We start from the raw sequence: 25,393 nt of genomic DNA on the forward strand, positions 1-25,393 counted from the left end.
GTAAAGATAAGTTTTGTTTTTTTTTTTTTGTGAGGAAGATCAGTCCCGAGCTAACATCCATGCCAATCCTCCTCTTTTTGCTGAGGAAGACTGGCCCTGAGCTAACATTTATTGCCAATCCTCCTCCTTATTTCCCTTTTTCTCCCCAAAGCTCCAGTAGATAATTGTATGTCGTAGTTGCACAAGATAAGTTTTCATAGAGGAAATGAAGTCTATGAAAGTGGATTCTTGGAAATGGAGCTTTTGCTTCAGTAGAATCATACTCTCTCTTGATTTTTTTTTCCTATGGTATAGGCTTCCACGAATCAATCAGGACAATGGATGTGGCCAATAAGTCTACTGTTCCTGAATTTGTTTTGCTGGGACTCTCTAATTGCTGGGAGCTACAGATGTCTTCCTTCACGGTGTTCTCATTGTTTTATGTGGCAACAATGGTTGGTAATAGCCTCATAGTCATCACAGTTATAGCTGACTCCCACCTACACTGTCCTATGTATTTCCTGCTTACCAACCTTTCCATCATTGACATGTCTCTTGCTTCCTTTGCCACCCCTAAGATGATTACAGACTACTTCACTGGACACAGAACCATCTCCTTTGATGGCTGCATCACCCAGATATTTTTTCTACACCTTTTTACTGGGACTGAGATCATTTTACTTATGGCTATGTCTTTCGATAGGTATATTGCAATATGCAAGCCTCTCCACTATGCTTCAATCATAAATCCCCGGGTGTGTGGCGCTCTCGTGGTGGCTTCCTGGGTTGTGGGAGTCATGCATTCAATGAGCCAGGTCATATTTGCTCTCACGTTACCATTCTGTGGTCCCAATGAGGTAGATAGCTTTTTCTGTGACCTCCCTGTGGTGTTCCAGCTGGCTTGTGTGGATACTTATGTCCTGGGCCTCTTTATGATCTCAACAAGTGGTATAATTGCCTTGTCCTGCTTTATTCTGTTATTCAGTTCCTATGTTGTTGTCCTGGTTAACATCAAGCATCATTCTTCAAGAGGATCATCTAAGGCCCTTTCTACCTGCACAGCTCATTTCATTGTTGTCTTCATGTTCTTTGCGCCATGCATCTTCATCTATATGTGGCCACTCAGCAGTTTTCTGGTAGACAAGATCCTGTCTGTGTTTTATACCATCTTTACTCCCATTCTGAACCCAGTAATCTATACCTTAAGGAATCAAGAAGTGAAGACAGCCATGAGGAAACTGAAGAATAGGATTTGAAATTCCAACAAGGCAACTCCTTCACATTATTTATAGTTTTACCTTCTAGTTCTAGTTAACTTCTAGTTTTAACTTCCTAGGCCTTAAGTGCCACAGTTTTTGTGTACACAGCATTACTCACAATGCTGTGCTAGGCTCTTATACCCGGAGTTCTTATCAAATTGTAATTGCCACAATTTGTGAGGGAACAGGTAAGTTCATGTTAAAACTATTCTCAGGCATATGTTTAAAATACATTTTAAATTTCAGAAAAGCAAGCTGACAGAAACAATTTCTTCCAGAAGCAAAGAGTATCTATAACAACGCCAAGAGTGACTGTTCTAGGTAGGAATATCGATATTAATATTCCATTCATTAGAAAAGAGGAACAAAAATGAGAAGAGAAAGTATAGATTAAAGAGAATGGGAGATAATGACAGTTACGTACAGCTAGCAACTGAGTTACTCAGAAAGTTGTCCCTAAAGTATGACAAATTAGTAAGATTTCTATAAATCTTAGAAACCGCATACTGCTGTGAGAGTAGCATCTGACAGGTAGACAATGATTTTCTCCATATATCTCTGAGTCATTCCTACTTCACATTTAAACTGATTTGTGATCTCTTCTATTAAAGAAAACTCTGGAAATGCTTCATTACAAATGTTGATGAGGACCAAAGAAATTTCTGTAAGTAGAGGAGTCTCCACCACTCACTTTTAGCTAATAAGTAAAGAAATACAGCCATGATAACTGATAATGCAGAATGAATAAAGAGGCTGGAGATGTCTGCAAATCAGGAAATATTATGAAATGAGGTTCAAAGCAGTGCACTTTGTTTCCTACAGATACTATGTCAGCCTGGAAGGTTAAAACTAGAATTAAATTACGAGATACAGTGTATGATAATAAGTGAATTTATGGAGAGCCTAGGCTTTCATTTTAAAGTATTATATTGATTCACGCTTTGGTTAAATTACTCTTTCCTTTTAATATTTGGACGCAAAAATAAGAAATTTGTGCTTAGTAATAGGCTGTTGATGTAATAAGCATGTTTCTGTATACAAATAGTTTTTTTTACAGTTTTAAATAAGAATGCTAGATTCAAGATTAGCTGTAACGTACACAAGTTGTCACCACCACCTCCTGGTAGGTACAGGAAATGAAAGCATTGAGGTTCATGAATAATAATTCCCCTGGGTACTTTACTTTGCCCATCATCTTCTTTAAATGATGGCAAACATTAAATTATTAACTATTATTTGGAATTTAGTAAATAATATTTATGAAATACAGTGTCCAGTATATTATCCGACTCGTATCCACAAGAGGAAAGATCTCTCGCAACCACAGTATTTGATAAATATCAAGTTGTTATTCTTTTCTGGCATTACTGAGTAAATAGTGTGCATAGTATATAGGCACTAATTATCAATGATGAGAGAGAAGTTAAGCGAAGGAATTTCCTAACTTTTCATTTTAAGCCAAATGATAAGAAGACTGTGTTTTTTCTTCATTAATGTGTGTTTTTTTATTTTCTTCATTAATGTATTAAACAAAAAAGGGAATAATTTTACAGTTTAAAAGTGTGTGATATTATGTTTAAAACCTAGACAGCTTTGAAGTTGTTGGATGAAAATGTCTAGAGGATTAACATGAGAATGAAACATGTTTCTATCCACAAAATAATAGCATGATTCTATTGGAAATAGGGATACCGATGGACCAATTTAGGTTGTGTGTTTGAACTTTCTCTTGGTTTCAGTTACATGTGCAAATATGTTCAGGATCAAGGAACTCAGGTAGAAAATGTTTAGCTGGTGTATTAAAAATACTCCCAAATAATTCTTTAAAATAACCTATTTATTTATACAGAAATATTTTTTTAAATGATGTATTTTTTTTTTTTTTTTTTTTTGCAATATAAAACTACGAAGTCTTTTTAAAGGGATGCCATCAATCTTCAGTGCTTGGGTGGACAACTCTGAAACTCAAGGACATTTATTTGCCAAAACCCTCAAAAGCGTAACTGATCAGCAGCCGACTCTGTAAGGCAAGTCAATAATGAGATTGAGTAGTTAGTTTGATTGTAAGGCTCTGTAGCTGAAAATGAAAAGGACCATAGACAGCCTCTGGAAGACTTCCATATATAAAGGGAACTACTTACTACCTTCCCTGATAGAGAATGATGAGTCAACATACAAGATATCTCTATATATTAAATAAACACTTAAATCTTAATTACGAGCTATAGATGGATGATTTTATTACCGTGTCTCCTCAACATGCTGCTGACACTCTTACCAAAGGTAAGTGCAGTGACATGACCATAAGCTCCTAAAGCAGCAGTAAGATGGTGCTATTTGCCATGAGGGCATCCAAAGGCAGCCCGATAATGTTTTGCAAAGCATGCTAGATGAACAGAAACCAGCTAATATAAATGTACTAGGTCAGGAATAGATGTAAATGGTCTAAATTTCCAATAACACAATTGAAGGAGTATTGAGATATGGAGAATTTACAAAACAACTATGTTGACAAGCAACTTCATCTTCCATTAGGTTTGAAGAGCCATGAAGTTGGGCAATGCCAAACCTATGGGCTTTTAAAAATTTTAAAAATCTGTCTTGTACAATTAATCAGAGTAATTGCAGATGAAAAAAAATATTAAAAATCAGGTACACATAAAAACAGATAAAATGTAAATAGTAATACATAAACGAATTGGATATGTGTAATGGCAATAAAAACTGTAAATGATGTATACTTCCAAAAAAGTTTGAAGAAATTTTTGGAATACTATATAGTGTGATGATGGTGGATTTACATTGAAGCCTAAGTTTCATACCCCTTCCTTGCATGATTTTCCTCCAAGGCCTTGAAATGGACCCTATCAACATTTATTCATTATGTTTACTCTTTTTTTCTTAAGGAACTTCCCTCAGATTACAAACTTTAGGCTCTGCAGAACCTGGACCCACCCTGAGTGCAGGGGTAAAAGTCTTAGACTCATGTATCTTTTTACCAGTGTTTAATGCCAGTTCTACCATTTGTTAGTGGCGTAAACTTGAGTAAGCTGCTTAATGTCTCTTAGCCTCAGTTTCTACATCGGTAAAAGGAGATAATAATGGTATCTACATGACAGTGTTGTTTGAGGAATAAGGAAGTTATTCATAAGGTGCATAATATATGTTCAATAAATGCTGGTTGTTTTATTATCATTTTGATCAACTCTGGATATCTTTGTTTAAGGGGCTTGGTATTTTCCTGAGCTAACTATTGACATGTTTAATTTGAAAGGAAAATTTTTATTTTATAAATTTTAAATATTTGTGTCTGCATAGTTTGTATAAAATTAATGTGTATCAGGATTAATTTGGAAAATTAAAAGTAACTTCCACTAGAAAACTACATTGGTTCTTATATTAATTCAAGCTTCTAGAAACTTGTTTTTCTCATTGCTCATAATTTTTGTACCTCAAGAGAAATTCCAAATTGTTTAATCAGTATGTGACTGCTTTTTACAATGAGTAATTGTTAAATAGATTTATTGAATTTAGAATGGATTTTCGCTACAAATTGGTCAGAATATGAAGGATAATGTTTGACCCTCCATATTATTAAAGTGAAGATATAGATAGATGCATATATTCGTAAATAGTTACTTAGATAAATAAGTAAAATTTTGTATGATATGAACTGTCTTATGTGAAGTGTTTTTCTACATTGATAAGGACCTGATATAATGTGATCACTGGACTCAGCTGCCAAATGGGAGAAGTTCTTGGTAGATACTATCATTTGAACATATTCAGACTCTTTATAGAAGTGTTTTCAAGCCAAAATTTACCAATGAAACCCTATTTTTCAAATGAGCCTTTAGACAAAACAGTTAAAGCAAAGTTGAAAAGAGGCTGGGATAACCTTCTCTCCCTGTGTATTCGCTGTTACTATTTTGCATGGTGATTTTTGGGTGCATGTATACAGATTGAAAAACAGGGAGAAAAACAGCCGTGGAAATGTAATTCGTGTGAACTTCTTTCATGTCCTCTCAGATTCCAATGAAATCCACTGAGCAATTTGATAGTCTTTCAGTTTACATGCTTCTGTTATGATTAATTTTACAAAGATCAGAGTACTTTTTTGCTGTGAATTATTTTTAGTGCTATTGCTTGTACCTGTGAGGTAAATATGTACAACTTATGCTGAAGTTAGAAGGACCAACATCCAAATAAGATTGAAACTGTGACGGATCATGAGTTGATGTATTCTGTCTGTAAGGTTACTAGTATAACTTAATTGACATTTTATCTTTTTTTTTCAGACTTGCAATTAGTAGTCATAAAAAGGCTACTAGGGGAAAAAAATCTGGAACCTCCAGAACTAAACATTTTCTTAATAAAAAAGTAAAATTTAAAGAGATAGTTAAATGGGTATACATCTTCTTTCTATATTGGCAGTGTAAATTACCAGAGTGAAAAATAAAAAGGCAAATATGATATTTTAGTACAAGCTAGATGTTGGAATTTATTTATTTATTCATTCATTCATTTAACAAAAAAGTCTGAAAAAAAAAGATAAAATGTTTATCTTGCAGGTTCAATTATTTTTTGAGGGGGGGTTGGGTAAGGGAGGACTATTTATCATTTCATATTTTTATTGCCTTGTAATTAGATAATGTATTGTGTAATTATTGAGATTTTACGGCCAATAGATTAATCATGTTTTTGTAAATGTTACATGAGTTCCTGGACAGAGTACACACTCTTTGATTTTGGGGTTCAGTGTTCCTCAGATGAACCCTAGAAAATCTGTAAGTAATTGAGAAAGTGTGTTAAATAGTAACTTGGTCTGAGAGAATCTACGTAGTCATTGGAAATTAAGAAAAAGGCAAAAAGTATGTGTTTTTATTAATGTTATGTTGTTAATTTGCCTATCTTTGTTTTTTTGTCTTGTAACTCTGCTAAGACTCTGAAGCCATCAACAAAACCTAGAATCTCTCCTTTTCCTCACTTACCATCCACCAAAGGATGTTTAAAGGAGAAAGTGTATTTTAGACTGAGAATAGAAATAGCACTTAAATTAGAAATTTGTCTTTATATAATTATGTATATTATTTATATACATAAATATATAATTATGTATATTATCTACTAACTTTTTCCTCTTGTCAGCGTATGATTATATTGGTTGGCTTTCAGTGAAGCAAACAGAACCAGTGGGCATATTAAGCAGATTTAACACAGTGCATTACATGCTTACAAAATCATTGGAAGCACTAGAGGAATAGAGTCAGGGGCCACTACTGGAATTGTTGAGTTCCAGAATAGACTTCAGTAGTGAGATCTTAAGGTCAAAGAACCTCGATGCTACTGCCACTGCCTCACTACCCTCGAAACTCTTGTAGCTGGTGCATAGTCACTGGAGTACAGGACTGGTTGTCAGAATCACTTCTCCCTTGCATCTCATTTTGCTCACCAGCAGCAATTATGTCAGTACATGCCCTCTGCCTCACCCCTGCCTTCCAGAGCTCATATCGGTGCATCTAATTGGTGGAACCTAATTTGCATAGGGAACTTTGGCTAAAAAAGAGGCAGTTCACAGATTTCAAGGTTTTTCTGCAATGGAAAACACCCTAAAGGAGGGTGGATTGGAGGCTGAATTGATCAATAATATCCACCATATTAATATTCATTTTTAATGATTATAACCTTTTTATTGTAGAGTATAACCAAAGTAAAGAAAAATACACAAATGTATAGCTTAATGAAATAATATAAGGCAAACACCACTGTAACCACATCTCAGGTCACAAAATAGAACTTTGCCAGCCGTCCCTGAAGCTTTCTCATTTGTCTATCTAAATCGTAACTCTTGGGGGCCGGCCTGGTGGCGCAAGCGGTTAAGTGCGCACTGCACTGCGGCGGCCTGGGGTTTGCAGGTTTGGATCCCGGGCGCGCACTGACGCACTGCTTGGCAAGCCATGCTGTGGCGGCGTCCCATATAAAGTGGAGGAAGATGGGCACGGATGTTAGCCCAGGGCCAGTCTTCCTCAGCAAAAAAAAATAGGAGGATTGGCAGATGTTAGCACAGGGCTGATCTCCTCACAAAAATAAATAAGTAAATAAATAAATAAATAAATCGTTACTCTCTCTCTTCTTCCAATACTAACTACTACCGTGACTTTTGTAGTAATAGGGTCTTTTATTTCTTTACCGTTTTATATGTACATGTATACCCAAGTATACATCCTGAGACACTCGAATTTCATCTTGTCCACTTTGTTCCCTTTTCTTTTAACCTACAAGTCTCCCTTCCACCATCCCTTCCATTGCTGTACAATTTATCTTTTGAAGAATCTGAGATGTTTACCCTGCAGTGTCTCCCACAGTCTGGAATACGCTAATTGCATGCATATAATACAATTCAATGTGTACCTCTGTCGTCTATATTTTCCATGAATAACAAATCTAGACACTTGATCATATTCAGTTTAATACATTTTGTAGTACAGACTGTAGATGGTGTTACGTTCTTTCATCTGGAGGACCTTGATATCTTGCTGTCTCTGTTTTTGGAATGGTAACAAGTATTGTTCACTGCCACAGCCTGTAGTCAATGACTTTAGTCATTTTTGTTGTCTGAACCTTGTTTTCTGCTGTAGTCCCCAGGAAGGCCTCTGGAGGACCATAGTTCCTGAGTTCTGACATGTTGACAAAAGTTTCTCTGGTTCTTTAAACCTCAAAGTCAGTTTTACCGGAAATTCCTTGGCTATCTCTTTATTTCTTTGAGCATCTTATATTTAAATTATGAATCTTCTTATAAACACTCTATCTGGAGCCTCAAAAACCTGTACTTTTCTTTATTCACTGTAGAATGTTACAAATTAGGAATTTAGAACTGATCTTTTAATTTTGGAAGGGAGGCATTAAGACCCTATCCTGGTATTTATATTAATGGTCTCTCTAAATTAATTAAATAGGATTCCATTGCATCTGAGAAATTTTTGAGACATTTAAATTTCCAAATTTTCTTTAAAATTCTTAAATCTGTCTAAATAAAAATGTCCTCAAGATTAACATATAATTAATTGGATTATCATCAATATACCTATTTAAGTTTTTAAATTTTTTCAAGACAGGTACAGCTATTATAGCTATACTGCTTTCTTATCAAATAGAGTCCTTTTTGGATCCTGGATTCCTTTTGTATCTGCTACCCCCGGCTCTCATTTCACACAGGGTTTCACACATGCAGAAAAAGGAATCTGCACTGAAACTAAACAATTATGGTGCAAAGAAATCACATGTCTTTTCCTTACTTTACAGGAAAAGAAAGGAAATATATGAATCTATTGTGAACTAGCTCAAATAAGACAGATACAGGCTAGACTTTCTGTGTATCTGTTTTACCTAAATCTCGTTAGTAAAGCTCACACCGAAAAATAAAGGGGGCAAAACCCATTTACACAGACTCAGGGCTTTCCCTGAACCAGATCATTCCTCCTTTGTCTGTCATCTAGGGAATGGCTGTTTCTGGCTAATTAGATGTGGAAATACGTTCACATCACAGATTTCGCCTTTCGGATTATTAGTTCATTTCCCAGTTTATTTACAGTAAAAATATTTCACAATGAAATAAACTTCCAAACATTGAATCCGATTAATGTTCTAAGCTGAGTGATCCTCAGTCTTAAAAATGCGTGCTTTAAGAGAAAAAAGATTACCTTCTTCCTTTAAATATGAGTACTAGTCAACACTTTTAATTCACACAATAATGCCTCCACCTTTTCTGTAAATTCATTCCCAGTAACACCTGCCAACAACCAGAATACAATAATGGTAACATAAACATTAATAAAAACACATACTTTTTGCCTTTTTCTTAATTTCCAATGACTACGTAGATTCTCTCAGACCAAGTTGCTATTTAACACACTTTCTCAATTACTTACAGATTTTCTAGGGTTCATCTGAGGAACACTGAACCCCAAAATCAAAGAGTGTGTACTCTGTCCAGGAACTCATGTAACATTTACAAAAACATGATTAATCTATTGGCCGTAAAATCTCAATAATTACACAATACATTATCTAATTACAAGGCAATAAAAATATGAAATGATAAATAGTCCTCCCTTACCCAACCCCCCCTCAAAAAATAATTGAACCTGCACTTTTGGAAATAAGGAAAAAAGCTTTATAAGTGAGTCCTGAGTAAAATAAAATCTGTAATGACAATGATGAAAACATGTAGAACTGAGGAATACAAAGAGACTGTGTATCAAAACTTGTTAAGAACATTTTTAGTTGTAAATAATATGTTGAAGTATAAGAAAAAAACAGTAAGCTTGATGTTCTATATAAGAAATTAGAAAAAATTCTTAGAGAAATAAAGGAGTAGAAGGATAAAATTATAAAAATAGGAGCAAAAAAGAATGAAATTTTCTTCAGCTCTCTCTATGAATCTAGCTTAAGCTTAATATCCAAACTCAATGAAGATACTAGAAGAAGGGGAGTTTTTGGACTATTTTGTTTTTGAATATAGCATATGTATCAGTTAGGATTTGATGAGGGAAGCTGAACCACTAAGAGTGACATGGAATAAGGTGTTGATTATAAAGATGAGACTTTACACAATAATGAGTGTTAGTGGAGAATACGATGGAAGGCTGTTATTTCCGAATCTGGTGGTGAATCTACAGTTGTTATAGGCCAGCAAGTCTGATGGCTGAAAAGAAAAGCTGGATGTGGAAGAAAAAGGATGTCTCCTGTTGACAGCATATAGCTGGATCTTCTTTTACTTTAGTCTCATAATCTCTTTATTTTCCTTAGAGTATTTAATTCATTTACATTTAATGTAATGATTGATATGGTGGGATTTACATCTACAAGTTTGCGATTTGATTTCTATAGGTTTCATGTCTTTATTTTATTTATTTATTTTTTTTGTGAGGAGGACTAGCCCTGAACTAACATCCAATGCCAATCCTCCCCTTTTTTCTTGAGGAAGAGTGGCCCTGAGCTAACATCTGTGCCCATCTTCCTCTACTTTATATGGGACACCACCACAGCATGGCTTACCAAGTGGTACGTCAGTGCGCACCCGGGATCTGAACCTGCGAATCGTGGGCTGCCAAAGCGGAGTGCGCGCACTTAACCGCTTGCTCCACCTGGCCAGTCCCTCATGTCTTTATTTTTTGTTGCTGTTCCTTTGTTCTTCTGCTGCCTTCTTTCTTGTTAATAGATACTTTCTTGTGTGCCATTCTAATTCGTTTGTTGGTTTTCAACTATAATTTTTATAGTTATTTTCTTTGTGGTTGCTTTAGGGATTACAATATGCATGCTAATTTATCACAATTTACTTCAGATTAATACTAACTCAATTCCAGTAAAATATAGAAACTTGGCTCGGATCCCGTCAATCTTCACCTCCTCCCTCTTTCTTTGTGTTATTATTGTCATATACATTACGTCTTCATATTTGTAAGTGAAAACATAAACTTTCATAATTATTTTATGCAACTGACATTCAAATCAGGTTAGACAAGGAAAAATAAAAAAAAAACTGTTAATATTGGCTTTTATATTTACCTACATATTAGCTTTACTATGGCTGTTTAATTCTTTATGTTGAATGAAGTTACTCTCTGATGTCCTTTCCTTTTAGCCTGAAGGACTTCCTTTTTTATTTCTTGTAGAGCAGATCTAGCAATGAATTATCTTAGCCTTTTTTTTTTTTCCATCTAGGAATGTCTTTATTTCACTTTCATTTTGGAGTATTTTCTTCCAGATATATATTTCTGTGTTGACATTATTTTTCTTTCAGTACTTTGAATAATTTACCTCATTGCCTTATATCTTCCATTGTTCCCAATGAAAAGTCACCTTAATTTTATTAAACATAAAATTCAGTTAATTTGATTGAGGTCCCTTGTGATAAGTTGGTTTTCCCTTACAGATTTCACAATTTTCTATTTGCCTTTGTATTTCAATGGTTTGAGTATAGTAGTCTATCCTTGGCATAGATCTCTTTGTATTTATCCTCCTTGAAGTTTGTTAAGCTTTTTGGATCTGTGGATTAAAGCTTTTCATCAATTTTGAAACTTTTTCAGACATCACATCATCATATGTTTTTCTGCTTCTGTCTCACTATCTTCTCTTTCTGGCACTCTCTTTATGTGCAAATTGGTGTACTTTGTGTCCCACAGGTCTCTGGAGCTCTGTTCATTTTTCTTCATTCTTTTTTTTTTTTTTCCCTGTTCTTCAGATTGGTTATTTATATTGATCTATCTTCAACTTTACTAATGTTTCCTTCTGCCTTTTCTAATTTGCTATTGAATCCCTCTAGTTAATTTTTCTCTTTGCTTATTGCATTTTTCAACTCTAGGATTTCCATTGTTTCTTATTTATAGTTTTCATCTCTTTATTATTGTTCTCTATTTGGTGAATCACTGCATTATAATTCCCTTTAATTTTTAAACATGGTTTTTCTTTAGTTCTTTCAATATATTTTAGTATCTGCTTGGAAATCTTTGTTTGCTAAATCCAACATCTGAGACTCCTCAGAGTTAATTTCTATGGACTGTTTTTCTTCCTATTTTTCTCCTTCTATGACTGAGTCACATTTTCTTTTTTGGCATGTCTCATTTTTTTGTTGTTTAAAACTGGACATTTTAGATAACATATTATAGCAACTCTTGAGTCTTATCCCCTCCCTTCAAGGAGTTGTTATTTTTGTTATTATTATTGTAGTTTTTGTTATTTTTATTTGTTTAGCGACTTGCTTGGATTAATTCTGTACAGTCTGTTTTCCTGAAGTATATTGCTACTCATATCTCTGCTCAGGTTTGTTGTTGTTAATTCTTGTTTTTATTTTTAATCCTGATGTGCTAAAGGTCACTTCTTGCTCAGAGGTTGCATTTCATCATCTTGAGCCAATAAGTCTTTCATCTTTTGTCAATGGCAGGCAGTTTATGTCACTCTGGCTTTTACTTTCCGCCAGGCCTCCTCATATCTCCTCTGCCTGTGTGCAAGGGCTCACATTCATCCATGGTCAAGTAGATACTCATGGTCCCCTTTGGCCTCTCTTGAGCATGCATGTAGTCTTGTGCACATGCATAACTGTCCAAACCTCTAGGGATATGTGGGAACTTAGCAAAGCCCAGTATAACTCTTTGATTTACCAGATCTCTCTCTTAAATTCCCGGCTAGTCTACCAGTTTCTTCCTTGTTCCATCCAATATATCAACATAGACTACCTACAATTTTGGACTTTGCTGCTTTTTTGCCGCTGAGATCATTATTACTGTAGACAACATTCCTGAACATGGGGTTTTCTGTTTTCAGCTCCACATTAAGCCAGTGACCTTGAGCAATAAAGCTGCTCATTTCCACAACTTGGCCCAGTCTGGTAGAACTATATGCTGAAGGAGCTGTTGGGGATTGTGATGATGTGAGAAGCCTAAGGCTAATATATCACAGATTTCTACTGCTCTTACCTAAGGTTCAGTAGTCTTTCACAAATCAATGCTTCTCAACTCATTGTATGATTTTGTTCATTATTTACAATTCTGAAATAGTTTTTCTCACAATTTTGTCCAGTTTTGTTGTTGCTTTTGGGGAATTTGTTGAGCTCTTTACTCCTCCATTTCAGAAGACGGTCTTGCCTTTCTGTAATTGATTTTTTACACTCCAGACAGAGAGAAGCTTCTAAAATACAAATCTTACCATGTTACTCCCTTTAATAACACAGTGCTTTCCCCCCACAGTTGCTTTTCATTGTTCTTAGGAGAAATTCAAAACTATATAATATTTCTTATTTAAATAAGTCTCATATACTCTAGGTTTCAACCATATTACATGTCTTTTTGTTCTTCAATTTTCCACCTTCACCAAATGTTTACCTCTTGACATATAGATACTGGCTGCTTTTTCTGCTGAAAAACTTCCCCATCTAGAGACATAAGCATCCATAATCTGGCCAACTCTGGACTCATCCTTTATGTACCAAGTGAAGCCTTCTACCAATTTTTTAGGTAAGATTAATACCTTCCATAATGTACTCATACAAGTTTCTTCTTCCCCTATGGTAAAATAAGTACAATTTTACTTAAGTACTTGTCAAGTGATCTACTTTCTGCCCAAGAATATAAAATTTGTGAAGTCAGGAACTATATTATCATGTACCTCAATGTATTCCTAACTCATAGTTTAATAACTGGAAAATAATTAGTGTTCAATGACCATTTGATGAAGGAATGCAGTAATTTGTTGTTATGAAATGATTTCAGGTTAACCAGCCATTTGACTAGAGAAGCTTGTAATAAGACAACAAAATAAGCTATATAATATGAAGAAGGTATAAAGACAGAAGTCATTTTTTTTAACTTCTGAATATTTGGACATTTAGAAAACATACAAGAGATGAGAAAATGCCCATATGCTCCCCTCTATGCATTTATTACCCACCTTCAATATTTATCAACATATGTCTAATCATGGGCTTTTTTCCCCTTATTCTTCTAAGTAAAATTGCTAAGTACAAGGATAAACTGCTTATATAATTTTCCAGATGCTGCTAAATGCACTTCTATGATGGTTGTTGCATTTTCATTCCCACTTGCAGTGTATGAGAGTGACTCATAGCCTTGTAAAGAGAGCACATTGTAATATTTTTTTATTTTTTACCAATATGATAAATGAGAGATTATATTTCAGTGTAGTTCTGCTATTAAAACAGGAGTTCTTGAAAAAAAGAAACAAATAATCTAGTGAAGTTACCAGTGAATTCAAAATACAGTTCTTGGAAAGGCAAAAAAAGAAAGAAAGAAAGGACCAGCGTTGACTAAAATTAAAAAGGGACTATACAAGTAATCATTGGAGATAAGAAAAATGGTCCTAAATTTATATATTGAGGAGATTAAACAATTAAAGAATGTTCTGTAAAAACAGAAGACGACAAATTCATCCAGATGCATTTGTTAATTTCCTAAGAAAGCGTAAATTGCCAAATTTGCTTAAGGAGAGGAAGAAAATTGAAATCGCCAATAACTATAGAATATATTGAAAAAGAAATTAAAGATGTAACCGTATGGATGTCAAAAGATGCCTTCAAACTTATGTACAAAGTTTTTTAAACCTTCAATGAACAGATAATATTAGAGTGTAAAAATATTTTTCTGAGTACTCTAACTCATTTTATGAGTCTATTGTTGTCTCAATACCAAAATTGGATGTGGATAACACAACTTCAAAATACCAGAGGCAAATTTCACTTGTAAACCTCTATGCAAAAATCCTACATAAAAAGTTAGCACATGATATTCTCATATATCACATCATAATTAAGTAGAATTTATACTAAGAATGCAAATATATTTTCATTGGATGCTCTATTAGTGATATTTAACAGTAAAGATTAGAAGAGGAATTCATTATACGTTCCCATTGTGGGGGATCAAATGTTCTCTGCTAAGGTGGGAAATATTACTAAAGATTCAATTCAATTCTTCGTGATGTATTTCAGAAGTTCCTACATGTCAAAAATTCCCTAAATCTATTAGAAACATAACACAAGTAATTGATGGTAGGTAAGACACAGGGAAGGAGCTTTGGGAGTTCAGAGAAAGCTGAAAGTGGTTTGGCTCTCTGGAATTAAGCTATTTTCCCTATTCAACAAGCCAATAAACATCTAATGACAAAGAATCACCATGGGACACATCTATCCTCCCATGGTCTCAGTTCAATCCCCAGTCCTGAATGAAATGGAAAAAACGATAAATGGGAAACAGGTGAAATAGAGTGCTGAGAAGAAGAGATGGTTGGCCTAAGTCAATATTTATTACAGTTATGATATCTCAGCTGGAAAACATGTGCACATCTGATGCAGCTCTCTTGTAGGAGCATTTGATTTGAAAGAAGCCAAAACTTGTTTCAACTTATTGAAATCTGTAAATAATTGAATCAGGTATGTTTTCTTTATTTTATGTCAAGCCCTTGATGCATTTTCTTTGGATTTTTTCTTGGAAAATGTTAGTGGATCCTTTAACTAGAGAAAGAAACTTGGAGCAATGGCTTATGATATTTGAACTTACAGTTTTGTTTAAATTCCTTTGCCTCAACCACAAAATATTTACATCCATTTTAGCCCAGTGTATAAAATTTGACTTTGGGTATGATAAAAAATGGTTTAAGAATCAATTTCTGTAATATTTGAGCTGATGTTTTTTGTTTCTAAAGTTTTTCTTCTGAAATACAAAGTAGAGGAGACTCTACAAAAGCATACTAACATCATTTTTTATTTATCATTCTTCCCAGCCCAGGCCAGCATCTAGACAAAATTACATTTGGTAGATGGATACAATGTGACTCTCTGAATGGATTTCTGGCATTTTTCTTCTTCCGCTTCCCACATCGTTAATTTCTCATTCACTTTTACTAAAAGAACGTTGTCATTTCATATGTGACTGACCAAATTAAAAGATATGGTCAAGAATAATTATTTTTACCAACGTTTTCTTAAATCCATGCTTTTTCCTTTTGGATACAAATTCCCCACAAGAGATTGCCCCAGGAGGATGCCCCTTTTCACTCCAAGTGACAATTATTGATCTAAATATCCTTTGGAATGACTCCATTTGAGTTATTTTGTCACAGCATTCATTGTTCATTCACTTTATTATATTTTTTTGCTCAAGTTTTCGGGAGAATCTTTGGAAAGTGTAATATAGCAACAAACCATTTAGCAAATATTATCAGGGAGTAAAGTCTTCCAGGATAATAAATTTTAAACCAGAATTTATACCTTTAAGCAAAAGCATTAACAATTTTGGAAAACAAAATATTTATCACCTCCTGCATTTTTAACTAGAAAGGGCTATTATCATCAAGTTCATTTATGGTACATTTAGCAATATTTAACAGGGTTTTACAACAACTACCTAAACTAATCTCTCATTTTCTAATCTGGATAATTCCATTTGTTGCATACTCTTAAACCATACCTTTTAGATTCCATTAGAGACTCTACTATTAAGGATTGTGGAAATAACTTTGAAGAAGGGGGGATAAAGTTCTGGATTTTTTACTGCTGGTAGTATAATATTGAGCATATTAGTTAACTTCTCTGAGTCTCAATTTCCTTCTATGAAAAATGGGAACAACAATCTCCTCCTCACCAGATTGTTGTAAAGAGTTTAATGCTCACATACTGCATGTCAAAACACTTTCAAACTAAACAGTTTTGCCCACTGGCATTATCCTTTTTTTCACAGAGATTGACACATCACTTTTAATTATAACACAGAAAATGAAAAGTGAGAGCCTTCTTTCTTTAAAAAAAGAAAACAAAAACATACCTTCTTTTCAACTAAAAGGTTCTTGTGCTTCTAAACACATTTTTTTTAATGAATTTTCAAATCATTGTCTATCTCCTTGGAAGCTTTTTCTGCTTTGTCCCAAAGAAGATGCAGAGAGAATATAAGCAGAACGGATTATTTTACAATGTATTGGCAAAGTGTTTATTATCTCAATTGTGTATTACCTTAATCATTATTGTTTATTATCTCTTATTGTTTATGATCTCAATTTTTGCCTAATGAGAAGGCATTGTGTTGCTAGATTTTTTTTTAAAGAATGTACCTTATTTTATTAGATCAGAAAAATCTTAGTCAAAGCCTACAAATTCTTTCTCCTGGATATAATTACTTGTTCAAAGTTTTCTGCACTGATAAGTGAAATGTTACAGTTGACCTTCAAATGATCTACCTTTCAACTACATACCTTAACTAAACAAGACCTTTGCATTTCATGGCTATTGTCACCTTATCTATCGATATTCTGTACCGACATATTGGCCATTTCATTTTATTTATTTTTATATAGTACAGTGTTAGCTTCAAGGGACTTTACTTCAAACCAAAACAGCTATCAAACTTCAGAGACAATATGGATTAAACAGTTTTCATGGTGTGGCTGTGGAGGTTGTTATAGAGAAAGTACAGAAGCAAGAAGAGAGAGAACTATAGTAAAAAAAAAAGCATAAGGAGGGGCCAGCCCAGTGACATAGTGGTGAAGTTCCTGTGCTCTGCTTTGGTGGCCAGTGGTTTGCAGGTTCGGATCCCAGGCACGGACCTACACACCTCACATCAAGTTGTGCTGTGCAGCATCCCACATACAAAATGGAGGAAGATGGGCACAGATGTTAGCTCAAGGCTAATCTTCCTCATCAAAAAGAGAAAGATTGGCAATGGATGTTAGCTCAGGGCCAATCATCCTTACCAAAAAAAAAAAAAAAAAAAAAGTAAAAAAAAAAAAAACAATGAAAAAATAGGTCTTTTCCTTGTAAATGTGGCCTCTTGAGAATTCTCTAAGAATTGAAGCTGCTTGTAGTTAATCCCAAGTGAATAACGAAAATCAACAAGGCAAGGAAAGTAGTCTGAGAATCTGGATAACTTAGCATCCCCTCTTAATTGTGGTTTTGCAATGTAGGTTTACTACTTGTTTAGCATCAGATTTAACTCATAAATGTATAAAATGGAGTTGTTGATTTACTACATTTGCACTTTATAGCTGTCCATAGCTAGTAAGGATAATTGAGAGAAGAATCCACGTCAAAATTACAGACAAAACAATTCCTAATAAGAATAACTCTGGAGCATTTTAAATTAACATTGAGAAGCACTCTCCAGGATTGAGGTCTACTGTTCTTGCTCTTGATAACAGTCTATTGACATTTGTTTTTGTAGGTACTTCTCCTGTAGCCTGAATCCATGGACCAAGGAAATTATTCTAGGGTGGCTGAGTTTGTGTTGCTGGGACTCTCTAGTTCCCGGGAGCTCCAGTATTTCTTCTTCGTATTATTTAACTTCTTGTACATGGCCATTGTGCTGGGCAACTTCCTCATTGTCCTCACAGTGATCTCTGAACCTGCTCTGCACACACCCATGTACATCATGCTCAGTAACCTTTCTGTTCTTGATGTGTTTCTGGCCACTTATGCAACGCCCAAGATGATCCACGATTTCCTTCATGAACCCAAGATCATCTCCTTTGAGGGCTGCATGGCCCAGATATTCTTGCTCCATGTCTTTGCTGGTGGTGAGATGGTGCTCCTTGTAGCCATGGCCTATGACAGGTATGTGGCCATATGCAAACCTCTCCATTATGCAACCGTCATGAACTTGTGCAAGTGTACAGGTCTGGTGGTCAGCTCTTGGGTCACTGGGGTCATGCACTCCCTGAGCCAGTTAGCTTTCACTGTAAACTTGCCCTTCTGTGGTCCAAACATAGTGGACAGTTATTATTGTGACCTTACTTTGGTCATCAAACTCGCCTGTACTGATACTTATATCCCTGAAGTGTTGATGCTTTTGGATAGTGGTCTCATGGGAATGACTTGTTTCTTGCTCTTGCTGATCTCCTACACGGTCATCCTGGTCACTGTGCGACGTCACTCCTCAGTGGGCATGGCCAAGGCCCGCAGCACTCTGACTGCCCACATCACTGTAGTGACTCTCTTTTTTGTACCCTGTATCTTCATCTATGCCTGGCCTTTCAGCAACTTCCCAGTGGATAAAGTCCTTTCTGTGCTCTCTACGGTTTTCACACCTGTACTGAACCCCATTATCTACACATTGAGAAACAAAGAGGTGAAGTCAGCGATGCATAAACTGAAGACCCAGTATATAAGTTCCTGGCTGCTTTCCCAGCTGTCTCTCACAAAACTAGATTTGCTGAACTGAGTACACAGGAAGAAACTTGAGGAAACATGGACTTTGCTTTTTTCTTGTGACCACCATTGTTTTAAAAAATTACTTTATTTGTTTAAAATGATAAGTGTAATGCATGTTCTTTGTTAAATATTTGTAGTAAGAAGCCTACGTACGAGTATGCATTCTCTAGCCATACTTATTTTTGCTATAGTTTTATAGTTTATAGTTAATTTGCTTATACTTGCTACCCCAAATTAGTGACAAGATGTTTCATAAACTATTGCACAATTTAAATTGTATGAGGTTAATTTCATAAAATTTAGGTGCATATTCATAGTGGCTAAACTAAAAATTCTATGATTCCTCTATGGTCTAAAATACTCCAAGTAATCTGTAAGATTTAGTTCCAGTACTAAAAACAGTTCAATTAGTATTCTTTCTCATACATTCTACATCAAAAAGATCCGTAAACTAATTTAGCATATAAAAATAATTTTACAAAAATTCAAGGTAGCGCTTTTCAAATCCACCTTTATTTTATTTTTCCTCCTTGCATATAGAATTTAAGGCATTCACATACCACATTTTTGCAGCTTTATAAAATCACTTGATGTTGGTCAGGTACCATTTATTCTTTCATCATTTTATCCCTAAAACTGCATTGACATCAAACTATGACAGTTAACCAGTTTTAAATCCATAACACAGCACATAAAGCTTTAGACACTTGACAATAAGACCGCATAAAAATAGAACAAGATACCCATTATACATGTTCTGAATAAGGTACTTACTGAGCCCTAATATGGTGTCTGTACACTGGTTTATAGAGCAGAAACACAAAGGCAGTTACTTTAGAGATCGTTGCACATTATGGTGTGGAAGCACATTATGACATTAGTGCAGTATTATCTAACAGCCCCACTTCCTCCCGGGTGGCCTCACTCTAGAATGTCAGGTACAGCTGATACAGTAAGAAGACAGACAACACAACATTTACTCCGTGGAGTTATCCTACTCGTGCTATGCATTCACTGTGATTTTTGACATAATTTGTCCCAAGAACTTGTCACCATCACCTTGGAATGTTAGGTTGGGTGATTGCATGGTACTGTTGCTTCTCTCCTGGTATCAGCATTATGACCAAAGATTACCTGGACAGCAGTGACTGCTATAGATACCTCACAGGCAGTTTTTCCTGATAACGTGGAAAATATTTTAAGTCTATAACTCCATGTTGAGGAAAAGTTATTAGAGTTGTCTTGTGTTCTTTCTTTCAAACAAAAATTATTTTTGGTTCCTTTAGAGGCTTTACCCCAATTATTCTGCTTATTTTCAAAGAATACAAGGGTTTCCTTTGGAAATACCAAAATCAGGATCATCCATACCACTACATACTTCAAGTAAAGGAGCAGGAAACTGACATGCATTGTAAACATGGCCCTTCTGTTCAAAAAGTATCCCATTAGGACAGACTATGAGAATATTGTGTTCATCTAATATGGCTTTGGAAAATTATTAAGGTCTGCAACAAACCCATTATAGGGACTTGAACCGGACATACTGAATGCATATTCCATTGCAACAACAGTTTTGGAAAAATCTTAAGTCCTGGACTAGGAAGCTGGTCACAATATTTTGGAAACTTGTCTTTTGGAGGCTGAAGCCTAGTCACTTTGTGAACAAGAAGAGTACAACTGGGAACCCACAAAAGGCTAAGAAGAAGAGCAAGTTCAAACCTCTTTCCTTCCCTCCCACTACCAGTCTAGAATGTACTGTCTCCCACTGGGTGATGGCTCAGAATGTGCCTTACAGCTGCCACCAACACAGCATCACTAACCTTCATTTATTGCCTTCTCCTTTATAGACAACCAAGAGGAGGTGGAGGGCAAAAATAAGCACTGGAACACTTTTTAAAAAATTATGAAATTTCAGGAGCTTACTATGTAAACAGATAAATGTAAAGCTGGTCTGATGATAGCAGATTGGAGCGAGTAAAATCTGGAGCCTCCAATTCCCTTTAGGAACATGTGGGGCATCTGCACAACACCTCCAGGGTTCCCTGAATGCAAGTTCGAAATTCCTTGGGCTAGAAAACTGGCTCTTGCAGGATTTTTATATTCTGATTTGTCTTCTTTTGATTTTATTTTTCACCCTCTCTCTTGGTCCTTGCTGGCAATCAATTGATTAAGTCTGAATGTTATATCCCTGAAATATTTATTCCATTTATCCTTCTTTGTCTGTACCCATCTTGACTTCAGTAGGCATGCAAGGAACTTCTGAGGTAGCCTCCAATTGCAACAACTCACCTCTAAACTTTTATCTCCTGTAGTCAATTCCACAACCACCGCTAGATAAATTCTCCTAAAGCATATTCCCCTGCACTGAAATCATGAGTAGTATTACATTTTCAAACAAATTAATTACAAAATCCTAAGGCTTGTACTTAAGATCCTCTAAAATATGGTCCAGCAAAACTCTCTGACATATGCTATGCTCTAGCCAAGCTGGAGCAGTCTTTCTTGGATCACTTCTAATTTTCTTCAGCCTTCGTTGATTTTGGTCTATATGTGCTGCGTGATCTTCCTTCACTCACTTTCTCTGCCTTTCAAAACCTTATGTCTCCCTTAAATCCCTTTTAAAAAATACGTTTTGTCTTCTCTTTCATATTTTCCTCCTCCTTCTCCTCCACCCTCCCTTCCTTCCTTTGTACATCCTTTTCCTGATCTTTTCAACAAAATGTAATCTCTTCCAATGTTGAACACCAATGTAATTTTGTTTGCACTTCTTTTACAATATGTATGATTTCTTTTTTGCATTTTATGTTACATTGTTTATTTTCTATAATTGTCCTTCCAAATTGCAGGCTACTTACAGATAAGCACTTTGTCTTACTCATTTTTGAATTCTTATTCAGTGGTTTGGCAGATAGTAGATACTCAATTTTCACACATTTCTGAATTACGTGTAACTGGGGAATGCAGACAAGAATAAGATATATTCTGCTTTGCCTAAGTGATTTAAAGTTTTGTGATACTGTAATTTTTTGCTATACTTACCATTATAGTAATTTGAATGTGGCTTGAAGCAATACGTATTTCACAGAAAATATTGATAGTAGTGATTGGGACTGAGCTGAACCCGCAGAGAGAGTAAAAGGTAATTCATGAGAGTCCAATTTCAACTCTAGAAAACACTCAGAAATCTTGCCAGTGGATAAATTTTCATAGAAAATAAATTCTATGCTGGTTAAAGTAGTCCATTAAAATAACTAATGTATAGACAGATTGGGAATATGATATTTGCAAGTGTGAATCCCTAGATAGAAATGATATTTGCTAGTCTATAATATAAAAGGACTTGTTAGCAATGGCCCCACTGGGACAAAATTACTCATCAATGAGAAGTACATTTTTACCTTTACCTCCTTTTAAATAAAGTGTGTAAAGTACAAGGAGTGTTGGAGGCCATACGAGAAGAACTTATTTTTCATATCATCACGATACCTCAAGTTATTCACATGGAACTTCTGAAATAAAAAAACTGGACAAATTCCAACTCTCTTAGTGAGTCTATATGGCAACTGAGTAATGACTCGTATGTTTTAGTACTTCTGTCACGTGAAAAAACTCTCTTTAGAAAAACTATTTTAATATAATTTTCTATTACTTTCAGTGAGATTGTATTTGTCTCTCCATGTTTGAATTCCCTTTTATGTTCTCAGATGAGTTCATTTTTCTATGTGCTACTGAACTTCAGGCCTTCTTCTGCAGACTCAGCCACTATTGTCTCTAAGTTTATTCTTACAGTTACGTGACACATACTCTGGTGCCACAGTGAATAGCCAATATATTCTCATAAATTCAATTGCTTCTTTACACATATAGGCACAAATATTTTTTTAGTTGTTGCATTGATCTCCATGCAAATAATTATGCCAATATTCTATTTTAGAATACTTAGCATACACTTTCTACAATGAAAATTTGTTTTTCACTTGCTTGCCATATGGCCAGGCCAATTATTTAACTTGAGATTTGGTAATATGAGGATAAAACTATACTTGAAGTGCTATGCTTTATACTTCTGTCTATATCTGTATTTCTATCTACAGTTTTATAGAGTTCCTAGCGCATAACGAGTTCACAAGAAATGGAAGCTAATTATCTCATTCAAAAATTAAAGGGGTATATATAACAGTTCAGTTATATTCTCCATTTAATATCTCGTAGATTTTTACACACATTGTGTTTTGGACATGAATGAATCAAGCATTATACATACATACACAAACATATATGTGTATTTATACACACACACACACCTCCACACCCACAACATCATTTCTAAGTAACTGGATGGAACTAAAAAAGGTTCCAAGTGGACAAATTTGTGAAAGAAACAAATGATTATATTCAATTACTTCAGTTGTTTGAATGGCAGTTTTGGTTATTCTAATTGAAATATTATTGATGAGCAGTTTACGAACACTTACTGTGCACTGTGCCAACTTAGTTTAGATGAAACTACAGAAGCTATTTCAGGCTCTATACTTTCAGAGATCTTACATTATTTGTGTACAGGCTTCAATGACTCAGCTAGTTGGTGAGTCAAGTATCCATAATTTAGCACTGAGAAAGAGTCCCATACACAAAAATCCCAATCTTTTCATCAGGAAAAGTTTGAGAGTCTATCTTCTTTTGCACATGCCTTTCTGCTTGCCTCTTATGAAGATTTTTTCCCTTCAAGAATTTTTTTTTTTTTTTAGTTTCTTTTGCCTTTAATTTTCCTTAAAATAACTTTGGGACAGAAAGGCACATCTGTATGTTTTTCCTTAAGATTCCTATTAAGTTTATAGGATGCAAAGTTTATGGAATTATTCAAAATTAAATAGTCAAAGGCAGAGTTTTAGATTCAGATTTGGTCTGTTTCCAAGTTCTATGCCCTAAACATTCTGTGCCTTTCTTAGGAATAATAGGACTGAGTGGCCCAGCAATTCTGTTTATATTGAAATATTCTGTTCTCCCTTATCATATTTGAAACTTCACCCAAATTAGTAATATGCAATAGTTTTCCTGGTATTCAAAGCTCACTGTTTAAAATGAGTGAATTGTTTCTGCTTTTTTTTTTTTTAAGTAAATAGAATAACAATAAATAAATAAAGAAGATTCTTAAGTATACAGCTCTGGGAAACATAGATCTTTGTGAATTAGTGTTTTCATGTTCTTTGGATAAATACCCAGAAGTGGAATACCTTAATATGTAAAGTGTCTTCATAAGTACATATTAAAAAGATGAAGAGCCCAATAGAAAAATGGGCAAAAGACATAGACAGACAATTGTGAAGTAAAAAAATACAAATAACCAATTCATGAATAGGTGATCAACTCCACTAACAATCATGAAATGCATTGAAAAATCAATAAGATGCATTTTCAGGTAGCAGATGAGTAAAAATAAAAGCCATAATAAACCATCTTGTCACGAAAAGGAGAGATGAAGAATGGATATTTTCATGGATCATTTTAGTGAGATAAGTTTTGGAATCATTAACTAAAAATTTCTGAAGTTCATAATTATAATGGCTATCCTAAATAGATAATTATGTCTAATCATAAAGTTTTAGCTAAATAAAAGCAAGGTTATTAGATGTATATAATAGGGAAAATTGAAAACATTCGTATAATAAAATACCACACATAAAAAATCTGATATAAAATTACTACAATGACATAGGAAATATTTATTGTATATTGTTGAGTGGTAGGTTATAAAATAATATGCACTGTGTATACAGTGATATATATTTTTTATTAACAGTTATTATCTTTGTGTTCTCATTAAATATGTTTTATTTCATCTTATTACTTATCTGACTTTTCTAAATTAAATAATAGAACCTTACCAATCAAAAAGAGCTTTACTGTTTTTCTCGATTAAAAAAATAATATATGCTCACTGTGGAACAAAAAAACTCAGCAAATACAGAAATGTATAAGGAAAAAATTTACTGCGTTATCTCACCCACAGATAACCATTGTGAATACTTTGGAGTAGGTCTTTATAAGCTTTTCTATGTATAAAACAATGACATAAGATTCCCATTCAGGTGATTTCAGCAAATGAATTTCGGACCCTTCTAGTACTTTTCATTAATTCCAGGCAAAGAAGCAGAGGTTTGCACAGTTAAGAATATTACTTTGTCTGACTACAGGTTTCACTAGGTGTCTGCAGAAAGGAACATGATGACCCTGGGTTCTTAAGATGGAGCAGGCAGAAGGGGAGAGATCCACTGAATTGGAGAACAAGCAAAAGTAGAGACAGAGGAACTATAGTTGATTACTTTGCACAAGGTGGGAAAATGCTTTTCTGCCCTACCAAGTCTTCTTGGCTTCTCTTCCAGAAAAAGAATGCTGCATGCAACGAGTTAACTCTACCTACCTTCTCTAAGACAGACTTTTTGGAAAT

General features: G+C 34.7%; 2 protein-coding genes across 3 annotated transcripts; both read left to right on the forward strand.

The window, feature by feature from the left end:
- Nucleotides 1-259: 259 nt before the first annotated feature.
- Nucleotides 260-1,423, forward strand: LOC131405881 (olfactory receptor 4K2). Its single transcript, XM_058541120.1, has one exon. The coding sequence runs from the start codon at nt 318-320 to the stop codon at nt 1,233-1,235; it is 918 nt and encodes a 305-aa protein (XP_058397103.1). The 5' UTR covers nt 260-317; the 3' UTR covers nt 1,236-1,423.
- A 16,438-nt stretch (nt 1,424-17,861) lies between these two features.
- LOC131405870 (olfactory receptor 4K15-like) lies at nt 17,862-19,893 on the forward strand. Of its 2 annotated transcripts, XM_058541110.1 has the most exons (2): nt 17,862-18,894; nt 19,890-19,893. In XM_058541110.1, the coding sequence occupies exons 1-2, from the start codon at nt 17,984-17,986 to the stop codon at nt 19,891-19,893; spliced, it is 915 nt and encodes a 304-aa protein (XP_058397093.1). In that variant the 5' UTR covers nt 17,862-17,983. The 2 variants fall into 2 exon arrangements, with proteins under 2 accessions (XP_058397093.1, XP_058397092.1); XM_058541109.1 differs by lacking the exon at nt 19,890-19,893 and having other exon boundaries at nt 17,862-19,111.
- The last annotated feature ends 5,500 nt before the right edge of the window (nt 19,894-25,393 follow it).

The sequence above is a fragment of the Diceros bicornis genome, chromosome 5 (genome assembly GCF_020826845.1).
Source record: "Diceros bicornis minor isolate mBicDic1 chromosome 5, mDicBic1.mat.cur, whole genome shotgun sequence".
Lineage (NCBI taxonomy): Eukaryota > Metazoa > Chordata > Mammalia > Perissodactyla > Rhinocerotidae > Diceros > Diceros bicornis.

What these genes read in the sequence shown, in the direction of transcription:
- LOC131405881 (XM_058541120.1), top strand. Translation starts at nt 318, where the DNA reads ATGGATGTGGCCAATAAGTCTACTGTTCCTGAATTTGTTTTGCTGGGA.
- LOC131405870 (XM_058541109.1), top strand. Translation starts at nt 17,984, where the DNA reads ATGGACCAAGGAAATTATTCTAGGGTGGCTGAGTTTGTGTTGCTGGGA.